Genomic DNA, 14,031 nt, shown 5'->3' with positions numbered 1-14,031 from the left:
GAAAGCTTAAAAGGAGCTATAGCTCAAAATGAGAGAAGAAAGAGTCCCTTCACTTGCCCTCTTAGGGGCTTTTAGAAAAACTCGGATGAAGGTTTTTTAATATCTTCACGAATCTTGCATGGAAAAATTGAGCAATGTTGCCTCTAAGGTCTACGTTAGAGCAGAATAATTCTTCATTGGGGGTCTTTTGGTCTTCTACTCTATTAAGGGATGGAGAACTAATCACATTAACTTTGGGGTTCATGTTGGACTATCACGCCCTCAGTTGTGTCTCCCATGTTTGAAAGCCGGTACCACGATTTAATCTCAACTTGTAAAGCAAATCTCAAGAGCTAAGATAATGTAATGCAATATAGCATAAAGAGAAAATCTATATATATTCATATGGAGTAAGTGTTATTAGCAAGAGTAACTAGAATCTGCTCTGTAAACATCACTAATATTCTAATCAACTTAACGTTGATGCACATAATCTTTCATTTCATGGAGGTTTAACAAATAGTAGTTATTTATTAAGACTTGTAATCAAACTAGTACTAATTAGCTGTTGTAGCTCCTGCTGCTTGATCAATCTGCAAACTGAATTTGTGAATACATTGCATGCTTTTATGTAAGTTCAAATTGTTAATATGATGTCAAATTTTTTGAACTTTCAACATGTATATTTCCCATTCCTTTTTTTAAGGTGATGCTGCTCAAATCACGACTTCAAAAATTGAAAGACTTCCTTGTTGTGGCCTTGGCTTTGGCTGGTTTTTGTAAGTATTTTTTTTAGATAAATTTTGCAAGTGCTATATGATATCTGTTTTCTTAGCATATTTTTTGACATTATAATTAGTTGCTTACCTTGTGCTCTGGTACCATATTTATTTGGAAGATTTACATTACATACCACTCATTTCTTATGTATTTACATATCTAACAACTATACTTCAATTTTTACATATATATGCTACCGTTAACTTTTTATAAGTTAAAAAGGGGTTATTTTGATGTGATGTGAAACATTTGAGTGGTATAAATGTAAAAAATAATGTTTAGGTGTTAGATATGTAAATGCATATGAATTGAGTGGATATATGCAAGTACCGTATGTAAATGCCCCTGTTTATTTTTTTTCTATCTTGAGTCGTTTATTTTGAGTTCCAAATGATGCCTGAATTTAGTATTCAAAATATTTTCTCTCGAAGGTTTATCATTGGATTTTTTCTGGCTGCTATTCCTTGGTATGTTGGAGCTTTCATCATCATTTTTGTTGGAGTAGATTACAGAGAGAAACCAGGTTATATTGCCTGCTCCATCGCTGTGAGTATTCCTTCTTCGCTAGCTTTATTCATTTGATGTTGCTGCAGTTCTCTTGGTTCTTGCATATTTATTCAGAAAGTGATACTATTGTTCCCTTTCAGCCATTCTTTAGATTGTGATTTGTTAACCACAATGATTTTGAGGGGGGCAAATAAACTTGTTAATACTGAGGACAGACGGAACTTAGCCTTTTGGTCTTTGTATAGTTGGCATAAAATATATACTTATTTGCTATTATTCTGGAGATAACAATTAGCCTTTCATATATAAAATGGTATAAAACACATGAAATTCATTCGCTATGCATTGACATGTTTTCAACGGCTCACTTGGCCCATCTGACAATATGTATTACTTTATCCTTGAAAATGCTTATTGGATTGTTTTAACATCAAGTTTTTTTGTTTCATGATTAGAACTTTTCTCTCAGTCAATTATGAGTTACCTTTGATGGTAATACTTGTAGTTTATCTTGTATATGACGCCATTAACCATAATTTGACCTCTTCATCCCGCATCAAAACTAAGAAATTAATACTTGAAAAGAAAATATAATCTCATAGAATTTTGCGAGCTTCCATCAGTATGTATATATTGTAGGACTATAATCAGGAAATGTGCTGCGTAATTTTCTTGACCCGATTAGGAATTTAAGGGAAAAAAAAAATTGTTCTCCCTTATATCGTTATAAAACATGATTAAAAAATTTTATTATTTTGTGCTTTGGGAAAGGAAGCATCATGTAAGAAAAATATTCCAAAACCGAATGAGTGTCAAATTTACTTGCTAATTGCCGGCATGTGTGGGTTGGGGTTTGTTTAATTTATCATAGGATTACCATCTTAAGGGATATATGATGGCGATGTTAGAATGGTGGAAAGAAAAGATACCTATAGAGAAGAGTGAGGTGGGAAAGCCCAACCTTACTAATTAGGTGCTGACGCTCACATCTAATGCAATCTAGTGGACATGATAAGAAATTTTTGGGTCTTCCAGGAGACAACGAAATTTAAGCCGCATGGAAAAAGTCCAATACTTCTGAATAATACACTTTGGGTGAGAAAGAGGAATCTGATTCTCGATTTTCTTGTTATTTGGAAGATTTCAAAAGGCTTGGAAGGCTAATCCTCCGAGTGTCTGAAGACCCACAGAGGTTCAGATACTGCCAATCATACGAGGATGTGGTAATAGAGAAGAAATGGAGGACTTTGACAGCAAGTTGATGTGGAGGAAAATGAGCAAGCTTTCATAGACAGGTGGATGGGATGCATCCACTCATGAGGTTGATGGGAGAGGAGCCCACATCGAGCTTTGGATAAGGTCAAAGATAGATGCGTTGAGATTGATATCTATGGTGAAGGAAGTAGGAGCTTGTTTGCTTGCTAAAGGCACTCTATCAATCTTTGTAAATTATACATATATATTTTAATTTGATTATTTTATTGTTGCAAGCATTCCAAATTTGTTACTTAAGTTGATAATGTCATATCCTATAAGGTAATAAGTCGAACTTATTTTCCTTATTCTTACTAATGTGCACATAAGAAAGAAAGCAAATAAATTTCAAATGTGAGAGACATTCCTAGATATCTCTATATAGGCTTTTACAAAAGCCCAAACTTAAAAGTTTTAGATGGTCCTTAATTGATGAATATAGGAAAGGGCCAATCCACATATTTGATTAGGAGGAATTTCCTCCTTCATGATATATTTTATTAATTGTGTTTTCTTTTATTAGATATTTTCTTTATTTTATATTTTTTCTATTTTCCTATTTGTTGGGATTCTTAATTTAAAGAATTCCAGTTTTCTATTTCGTGGACCGATATTATATATATATATATATGCAATAAATTATAATGCATTAGGTTAGAGAAAGAAGCAAAAAATATCTTCCCAAAATTTCACATAGTATTAAAGCCATCCTGTCCAACCTGAGAAACCTGAGAAGATCGCAGAGCCTCCTTCATTCGCTCTTGTTGCTCGGTCTCTGCCAAGCATAACCATCGTCGATTGTTTCGCTCCGCCTATAAGCAGCGTGATGTTTCTTCCTCTTTGTGGAATCGACTATACCATCTTGTTTCTTCATTATTCTTAGCGACGGACAGTCATTCTTTGTCCACGCATGCGACTTCTGTGCTCAGGTCGGCTTCACCTCTCGATCGCTTTTTCCTTCAACATTTAGTTTGATGCAAGTCGCAACCTCATTCCTTTAGTTCGAATAGATCATAGATCGTAGCTCATTCACCTTCTATTCAAGCATGCTTGGTTTGACTTCACCTCCCTCTCGTATGGACTAGTCGCAATCCTCGCTTGAATGGTCCGTTTGAACATATGGTAGAATAATTCTGAGATTTATTCGCTATGGCTTAGCCACCCTTTCACGAGTTGCAGGCTTAGAAATCCTCTCACCCCGTGTCGATCTTGTGATAACCAAGAGCTACACACTATTCTCTAGGTCTTATTTGTTCATCAGTCGAGCAATCGAACTAATGGTCTTTCTCTCGCTTTTGATCACGCATTAGGTCTTTTAGATTCAAACTTCGCAATCTTATTATGTTCAAATACGGCATGGCCTTATAATCTTCTTCCTTGAAAGTTACTTCTAGATTCGAGTCCACATCTTCAGTCCCTATCATACCTAATAAATCTTCTCACCTTGTCATGAACCATAAACTACATGGCCATAATTTATTGAATGGTTACAGTCCGTCTTCATATACATCTTTGGCAAGGAGAAAGATGGACATCTCAAATGTGCTATTTCACTCCAGAAATGATAAGTTGTAAATATCAGGCCTAAAAAACTGACAACTACTTGGTTATGTCATGCTTAATAAGTTCTATGATCACGGAGATTAGAAAAAACTTCCTACTATATAAGACTGCCAAGGAGATACAGGAGGCTACACGTGGAATTACTTGACATTAAACCAGACTACATGATGTATGATTAGGAGAATTAAGTGTCACTCAAATTTCAACAGTCTCGCCCATTGTTGGACATATATGAGGTTTATTCTTGAAAATGCCCGGATGCATTTGCCTTGTCTTAGAGGATTATTAAAAAAAATGGCCATCAAATTCATCCTTGGCCTTAATAAAGACCTAGATGAAGTCAGGAGAAGAATCATGTGAATTAAATCCATTCTTACCATTTGGGAGGCTTTTGTAGAGGTTTGAAGGGAGGAGAGCAGAAAGAATTTGGTGATGACAGACAATCACACCACACTATTGAAGGATTAGCCTTGCCCGCTCGAAATTTCTCTCAAATTAACAAGCTCAAAAAAGGCCGGCCATTGTGCGACCATTATAAAAAACTTGATCATGTGAAGGAATAATGTTGGAAATTATATGACAAATCTGTAAAGTTGAAGCCATCTAGGAAGATATGCTAAAGAGAATCGTGTATATGTTACTATCACAACCAACAACAATTCAAATTTCAACCCATTTATCAGGGAGTAAATTTAGGCACTGCAAAGAATTTTTATAATAATTTCTGTTCTTGACAAGTATTACAATCTTCTGTTGAGTAACCTATCAGCCGGTTAGCTCATCAAGGTATCTTATCACATATTTTTTTATCCAATGTAATAAATCAAAATCTTAGATAGTTGACTCTAAGGACTTAGATCATATGACGAGAGATATCAAAGCCTTAAAAGTTTATAATCCATGTACTAGTCACTTTGTTGTTCAAATAGCCAATGATTCATTCTGAACTGTAGTAAGAACTGCATCATTCGAATTACCAAAAAATCTTTGCCTCGACTCTGTCCATTGTGTTGCAAAATTAAACTGTAATATTCTTTCATTAAACAAACTTACTCTTAACCTAAAATGTGTGACTAAATTTTATTCCAATTATTGCAATTTTTCAGGTTGTTGATTTGGGAAGGTGATTGATAGTGTTGAGATAAATGATGGTCTTTACTTGCTCATAGAAAATTACTTAATTGGTAGACAAAGTCATCCATGAAGTTGTATTTCTGAGTTTAGTTCAAATTCTGTCAATATAATTTCAGTTGAAAGTTAAGGCATGTTGAGTCATAATCATCTTAGTCATCTAAATTTTACATACATGAAAAATAAGTTTTCATATTTATTTATCACTAAAAAACCCAATCTTTATCAATCTGAAATTTATCAACTTGCAAAACATATCCAACATCTAAACTCTAAACTGCAATACAAACATTCACATCTTTTTCTGTAATTCACAGTGATATTTGGAGACCCTCACAGACAAACAATATAAATAGGGCATGATAGTTTGTATCATTTATAGATAATCATTCAATAATAATATGCCCATTCCTTATGATAAAAATATAAAACCACTATCATATTTCAATCATTTCATTCCATGATCCTCACTCAATTCCGAAGAAAAATTCAAAATTTCAAAATTGATTATGTTAACGAATATTTTAATTTTGTCCTTATTCCTTATCTTTTCAAGCTTAATATTATTCATATAAATTTCTGTGTGGATACTTCTCAATAAAATTGGTTCATTGAGAGGAAGAATAAACACTTATTAGGGTCTCCCATGCCACTTTGTTTTTTGATCCTGTGCCAAAATACTTTTTAGGAGAAACCATTCTTACAACCACATTTTATCAATAGGATGCCGAGCAAATCATAAAATTTTAAATTTATTGTTATGTTCTCATAAAATCCTATCAACATATCTACTCTCTTTCTTTTGACTTGTCATTGAAAATTTTTTATTGTTCTAGCTTTGTTCATATCCATAAATAGCATTGCACTAAACTTAATCCCAAATTTCTCAGATAGATCTTTCTAGATTATTCCTCCAATCAGAAAAAGGTACAAATCCTACTTTTTAACCACTAAGAAAGTACGCAACTCCATGGATGCAATCTTCTTTGAGAACCAATATTAATTTTCCAATCTGAAATTCAAGGGGAGAACTCTAGGTAATATCAAATTTATAATCTTTTTCAATTCACTCGTACCATTTTTTCTTCAATCAAACCCTAACACTCAACCAGCTCCACTTGATAACCTAACCTCTATCCCAGAAACAATCCCAATTATCTCTAGTCTATCTCAAGCCACCAATGATTAAGACACTATGCAGACACAGAACTATCAACAAACAAAAATAAGAATTCCTTCATCTGATAATCATAATGGTATGGATTCCTCATCTCATGACTCTCTTGTAACGTTAGTCGATAGCAATAATCAACTAATTGCACATAGGAAAAGTATCTGAGAGTCCATTGTTCATCCTATTGAAAGATAATATAGCTTATGGGAGATTACTACCATCTTATAGGGCTATTGTGATAAATCTTGATAGTGTATAGGTTCCCAAATTTATCTAAGATGCTCTAAAGGTTCCATCATGAAAACAAGCAGTTAAGGGGAAAATTTGGACTCTATAAAAGATTAACACATGAACACATGCAAAGTTACCTTATGGAAAAAATCATGTAAGCTGCAAATGGAAGCACATGGAAGTGTATAGAGATTCAAAGCCAGATTGGTAGCCAAATGCTTCACACTTTCATAGGGCATTGACTATCAGGAAATTTTTGCCCATGTTGTCAAACTTAATACCGCTCAGGGCTCTACTCTCTCTTGCAATAAATCAAGATCGACTTTTATACCAACTTGATGTTAAAAATGTATTCTTAAATTGAGACCTGAATTAATAAGTTTACATGACTATACCTCTGGGCTTAGAAAATAAGTCAAACAACAAGTCGTTTTGCAAGTTAAGATGTCCTTATATGACTTGAAGCAATCTTCCGTACTTGGTTTTGCTAAAATAGTGATTACAAACGCATATCATCAGTTTAAAATTGATCATACATTATTTATTATATCCAATCCTAGAGGCAACATTACTATTCCCATCATATATGTAGATGATATTATCTTGACAGATGATAATTCAAAACAAATCATCCAACTAAAAAGGTTGCTTGCAACAAATATTGAGATCAAAGATATTGTGCTCTCTGATATTTTCTAGAAATGGAGGTGGCTCGGTCTAAGGAGGGATTGCCATATCCCGATGGAAGTACATAATAAATTTGTTAAGTGAAATCGGCATACTTTGGTGTAAACCTGCGAACACACTCATGAAATCGACATACTTTGGTGTATACATATGGGCTTGAAAAATAAGTCAAATAACAAGTTGGTTTGCAAGTTAAAGAAGTCTTTATATGACTTGAAGCAATCTTCTCATACTTTGTTTGATAGGTTTGCTAAAACAGTGATTACAAACACTTATCATCAGTCTAAAGCTGATCATACATTATTTATTATATCCAATCCTAGAGGCAAAATTACTATTCTCATAGTATATGTAGATGATATTATCTTGGCAGATGATTCAAAAAAAATCATCCGACTAAAAAGGATGCTTGCAAAAAATATTGAGATCAAGGATCTTGTGCTCTCTGATATTTTCTGGGAATGGAGGTGGCTCGGTCTAAGGAGGGATTGTTATATCCCAAAGGAAGTACATCATTGATTTGTTAAGTGAAATCGACATACTTTGGTGTAAACCCGTGAACACACCCATTAATTCCAACAAAAGATTGAACATAAGTGAAGAAAACAATCTAATTAACAATGAAAGATATCAAACAATTTTGGGCAAGCTACTTTACGTAGCACACACAAGACCTGATAGTGCATACTCGATCAGTGTAGTAGATTAGCACATAAATAATCAAAGTGAGCTGTGAATATAATTCTGAGATATTTGAAAGTAAACCCTGGATATGATTTGTTCTTTAAAATATTTGAAAACCGTGTGCTGGGATACACATAGATGTTAGTTGGGAGGAGAGATAACTGATAGGAAATCAACTACTAGATATTGTTCATACATATGAGGCGATCTCGTTACTTGGAGAAGCAAAAAAGTAAGCTGTTATATCTTAAAGTAGTGCATAATATAAATATCGCCCTTGTGCTAGGAATATGTGAGGGATTGTGCATTGAAAGACTATTAAAGAAAAGTAAGGTTGAGACAAAGGATAATTAAGATGTTCAGTGATAGTCAAATTGTTATTAGTATAGCCAAAAAATTATGTGCACTATGACAAAACAAAACACGTCAAGATTGACCAATACTTCTTCTCAGATAAGATTAACAACAAAATTGTTTAGCTAAGTTATGGTCCAGCACAACTTCAAATTCCTGATATCCTTACCAAAGCACTACCAAGGGTCTATCATGAAGAATTAAAATCCAAGCATAGTTTGTACAATATATACAACCCAACTTAAGAAATGTAGGAAGTGTCAATTTACATATTTGATTAGGAAGGCATTTATTTTCTTCCCTCATGATATATTTTACTAATTATATTTTCTTTTGTTAGATATTTTCTATTTTTTAATGTTTTCTTATTTGATGGAATTCTTAATTTAAAAAGAATCTATTTTCCTGCCACACTATTATTTACATGTAGTAAAGTGTATTGCATTAGGGTAAAGCAAGAAATAAAAAATCTTCTCTCAGATTTTCCAAATAAGATACGGCATTGTATTTATCGAATCAACCTTAACGTTTTTGGCAATATAATGTGCAACATCATAGTTCTTGCTCTTTTCTTAGAGTCATAATTAATCTCTTAGTGCCTTCATTTTGTTGAGGAGTTTATTACCCTAATTTCTCATCTGAATTGTGGAACTCAATAGTTTTTGAACTCTATGTTATCATGCTCTTCACCATTATTAGATTTTAGGCATTTGATTTTAGCAACTTCATTTTCCTATCTTAAAAAGGTAGAAATCACATAAGATTTTTTTAACAAATAAGCTCTTTTCTTTTTAGTGGAGTCGCTATGAGTTGACACATTAGTTAAGCTTATGTTATTCCAAGGAATATCGTATTTAGCTTTGGTAATTATGCTGAAGCTCTCTTGTTAATCATTTGAATTTTAATTGACTAGAAATCGAAATTGATATGCTCCCAGTAAAAAATAACTTGTTTGAAATATTTCAAGTAGAAATAACTTGATATATTATATTATATGCTCATATTTACATGTTAATACAAATATATACATACAAGTTAAAAATTTAAAATTATTTTTTAACTGTTCGCTTGTGACCAATTTTGTTCCAAAGTATTAACAGATTAAACTAGGATCAATTTTATAAAAAAAAGACTGTTCGCTTGTGACCAATTTTGTTCCAAAGTATCATATTACTTTAATTTATTGACTCGGCGATACAAAATTGATCCAATGTGTTCTATAACAGATTAAACTAGGATCAATTTTATAAAAAAAATATTTATATGTGGGACTTTTTTGAATTTCTCTTGAATAGTCAAGGGACTAAGTTAAAAAATATGATTTATGAGGTTAAATTAGCCGCACATTGATAATCAGGAGACTATTATGGGATTATATATTTATATATTAGCTTTTTTTAAAATAATTTCGAATACTCCTAGGTAAATAAAAATTTTGATTGGTGATTAAAAACATTTCATAAGATTTTGTAAATTTACCTGAATTTCCTTGAAACTAAACTCCAAATTAATCATTTTTTACTCTAGTTGTTTTTATCTCAACTTTAAATCCAAATATTCGAGATTAATGTTCTAATTTTAGGGTTTAATGTACACTTCTCTTGCATTATATTTGGGTATGAGAATCGAGTTTGCTTCATGCTATATTTTGTGAGATGTCTTTTAGGATTCCAATGTTCAACTGAGATGGAGAGGATTTCTTTCAAACCATCCATGAAAAATTAGAGGATATTTATAGCCTGCCTAACTAACCTTCTCATAATAGAAGCATCTTTTGGGTCCCCACATCTCATAACTACTTGACATGAATTCTTAAATGCATAATTCATTTGTCATGCTAGGCCTTTTTTTCCCTTGGGATTGTATGTCTATATAAATATTATGGATTTGAAGTGAAGAAGTCATGTGATTTTTTAATTTTTATGTGATATAAAAAAGTGTGTAAAGTAAAATTTTGGGACATTTACAATGCATCAAAATACTATTTGTTCGTGCATATCAAATCCATTGAAATTTGATGCATTTTGTTTTCACTCGGACTCGGACTCTCTCAGGCATCCTGGTCTTTCTCCATCTCCTTTATGTCGAGAAGCTTCACTTTGAACTCCATTATGCTTGGTCGTCAATACCCATTCATTACTTCTTACCATGATTTTGTTATTGGTTTCTACTCCGCTTTGCCATTGACCTACTCCTGCTCCGTCTTGAACAACTCCGCCTCCTGTTTTGGTGACCCTCGCTACTATTCCACCACTTCTACTCCGCTTTGCCATTGACAACCACCACTGTCACCTACTCCTGCTCCGTCTTGAACAACTCCACCTCCTGTTTTGGTGACCCTCGCTACTATTCCACCACCTCCACCTCCACCAACTCCCATTCCGCCGCCCCCTTCCACTCCTACTTCGTCCATCCCACTTTGCTCCGCGATCTCTTCACCCCCTTCTACTAACCATCCTCTAGGTTTATTTCCTTTTGTTGCAAAAATGAAAAATAAAATAGCAATGTCTTTTGTATTTCTTTGATGTAACCAAATAGCTGAAATAAGTGAAAAGATTATTATTATTATTTACTTTTGATTTGCTTTTTTAAAACACATGTTCATACTAGAGGTAGGAAAATTGATACCCTAGGCTCAACATCTGTACTAACCTTCGACGTAGGAAAATTGATACCCTAGACTTAACATCTATACTAACCTTCGACGTAGGAAAATTGATACTGGCTTTAGTGGAGTGAGTGGATTGTGCCCATACACAATCTAAAAGGGGGTACGTCCCGCTGTCTAACTCTTAGACCTATTGTAGCTAAGTTTAGCTTGGGCTTGAATCAGATTCTATTGCTTGATATTTTTTTCTTATAAAGCAAATCTGACTGTTCTTTAGATGTCTATTCACCACTTTTGTCTGACCGTTTAACTGCGGATGAGGTGAATTAAAGTTTAGCACCAAGCTTTTCCTACATGGTTTTCCAAAAGTGACTTTGAAACTTAACATCTCTATCAGTTGTTATGGTCCTAGGTATCCATGCAGCTTCTTGATCTCCCTAAAGTATAAGTCGATGACATGCAATGCATTCAAAGTTTGATGACACTACACGAAATGAACCATCTTCGAGAACCTTTCAACCATGACAATAACTAAATTTTTGTTCCACTACATCTTCAGAAATCTCACCATGAAATCCATACTAACGTCTAGCCAAGGAGTTTCTGGTTCCAGTAATGATTTGTATAGCCATGTATTCTGCCATCTGGTCTTAGCTAAGTGACGAACTCTACACTATAGGACAAATCGCTCCACATCTTTCTTCAATTTGGGCCAAAAGAAAATTTCCTTCACCAGTGTGAGGGTCTTATCTTTGCCAACGTGACCTGCTAGTCCCTAATTATAACTCTCCTAAATGATGGATTCCCTCAGCGTGCATTTGGGTATACACAACCTATTGTAGCATAATAGGTAACCATTTGCTATGTGGTATGATCCTATGGGCCTCTCCTAACACGATCCCCAAATTTCCCCAAAATCCTCACCCACCTCGTACAATTCCTTCACCACCTCAAATCCCACAACTTTGGACTTTATGGAGTTGATCAGCAAATGGCAAAGGCTTAAGGCATCCGCTGCCCGAATTTGACTTCCTGCTTTGTGCTTAAGAATGGATTGTGACGATGCCAAAAACTCAACCCAGGAAGCATGTTTTTCCTTCAACTTCTTCCGATTGTTCAGGAACCTCAGAGTCTCGTGATCTGTGAATAGTGTGAACTCACTCATTAGCAGGTAGTGACTCTAGTGGTGAAGAGCTCTCACCATGACATATAACTCCTTATCTTATGTGAAATAATTTCTTCGACTCATTTAACTTTTCACTAAAGAATGCTATGAGGTATTCTCCTTAGCTCAATGCTACTTTGATCTCCTTGTTAGAAGTGTCGCATTCCACCTTGAACAACTGATTGAAGTTTAGTAAAGCTAACACTGGGGCATGTCTCACCTTCTCATTCAGAATGTCAAAGCTGAATCGGGTTGCCTTTGTCCATTGGATCTTCTCTCCTTTCAAGAGCTCTATCAGAGGCATTGTAATGATGTTGAATCTCTTGATGAATCTCCTATAAAAGGATGCTAACCCCAAAAACTTTCTCAGCTCAATAAAATATTGTAGTGATGTCCAACTCACTATCACCTCTATCTTCATAGTATTCATCTGAATACTTGCATCAGATACTATAGAACCTAAAAAAGATACATGCGCCCCCATGTATTGACACTTCTTTTTATGGGTATATTGAATTTTTGCTCATTGAATATCAAAGACTAGTCCTAGATGTTGAAAGTGCTCCTCCTTTAACCTATTGTAGACGAGGATATTGTCGAAATAAACAACCACAAACTTCTTAATTTAAACCCGAAACACCTGGTTCATCAGCCTCACAAATGTGTTAGGTGTATTGGACAACCCAAAGGCCATGATTGTCCACTTGTACAACCCATCTCTTGTTTTGAAGATCATCTTTCACTCATCACAGTGTCTCATCCTAATCTGGTGTTACTCGTTGAGTAGGTCAATTTTGGTAAAGGTAATGACGCCATACAATTGGTCCAATAAATTATTCAGGTAAGTGTTGACCTCATTTTTAGTGAGGTCTAGTCTCCCTCTTAGGGATTAGGAGGATCTAGCCTTAGGGATCTCCCATCTCCCTTTGACTATCTTAGAACCTTAGAAATGGGACACACCTCATTTTAGAAGTTCGACTTACTTCTGTCCTCTTTTGTGGTTTCGTGTGTGTGGTGTCAACCTCTAGCACTTAGAAGGATGAAACCAACATGAGGAAACCCAAAAGAGATTCCTATAGGACTTTCCTGAGCCTTAGGTGGCCTTTTGCACAATTCGCACTCCCGCGCACAAACTTCGCAGTTCAGAGAGTCGGCGTGTCCGATCGCCTCGATTCACATTGCTTGCACTGTTACTTGTCGAATGCTCGAGTTAACCTTTTGAAGCGATTGATTGCGGGTCAAAATTTTGTAAAATTTGAATTTTGACGCGTTTTTTACCCGATTGTCGACGACGTCGTTTGAGCGAGATGACAAAACGGACTACACCGGCACGTCCGGAGCGTCAATTTTGCCTGAGGAGAACACATATTTTGTTACGTCGTCGCGCGCGAGTAAATCGAATATAATTATAAATCATGTATATTTTAATGTATATATATATATATATATTAATTTATATTAAAACTATTTTTACCCCTTTCCTCTTTAGCCCTAACTCCCCATTCTCCGCGTCCGAGCTCTGCCTCCCTTCCTTCTCCCGTTCGCGCGCCTGGCCCTTTCTCTTTCTCGTTCTCGAGCCGATCGAACTCTTCCTCCGCGCGAGAGAAGGTTGACCTCGTTCGTCCTTGCCTGACATTCTTCTGCTCGCGGCCTTCCTTCCCGAAGTCGTGCCAGTCTCTCTGAGCTGTGGTTTTCCTTTTCTTGGTAGTTTGACTCTGGGAAGCTTGTTCCCTAGTACACTTAAGCGGCAATATTTTCTCTTCTTCACGATGCTTCCCTCGCTGCCACTAGTCTCGCCGCTCGGTCCGAGAGACTTCGGTGGCTTCGCCTTCTGTGAGCAAGGAGCGTGTCCTTTTCTTCTTTGGCCCGATTTGAGTGCCGTGGACAGTTGGGGGTGGTCTTCTTTCTCTTCTC

General features: G+C 35.2%; 1 protein-coding gene across 1 annotated transcript in view; it reads left to right on the top strand.

Annotated features, from left to right (window-relative positions):
- The window catches only part of LOC110018165 (60S ribosomal protein L18a-like protein), a 32,992-nt gene that overhangs the window by 14,690 nt on the left and 4,271 nt on the right, over positions 1 to 14,031 (top strand). Inside the window, exons 2-3 of the mRNA XM_020715379.1 lie at positions 686 to 758; positions 1,191 to 1,305. Of these exons, the coding sequence (XP_020571038.1) occupies positions 686 to 758; positions 1,191 to 1,305 (188 nt within the window). The remainder of the gene's footprint in view (positions 1 to 685; positions 759 to 1,190; positions 1,306 to 14,031) is intronic.

The sequence above is a fragment of the Phalaenopsis equestris genome, unplaced genomic scaffold (genome assembly GCF_001263595.1).
Source record: "Phalaenopsis equestris unplaced genomic scaffold, ASM126359v1 Scaffold000004, whole genome shotgun sequence".
NCBI classification, from domain to species: domain Eukaryota; kingdom Viridiplantae; phylum Streptophyta; class Magnoliopsida; order Asparagales; family Orchidaceae; genus Phalaenopsis; species Phalaenopsis equestris.
Note: the sequence above shows the minus strand (reverse complement) of the source record. Positions and strands in the feature narration are given on the sequence as shown.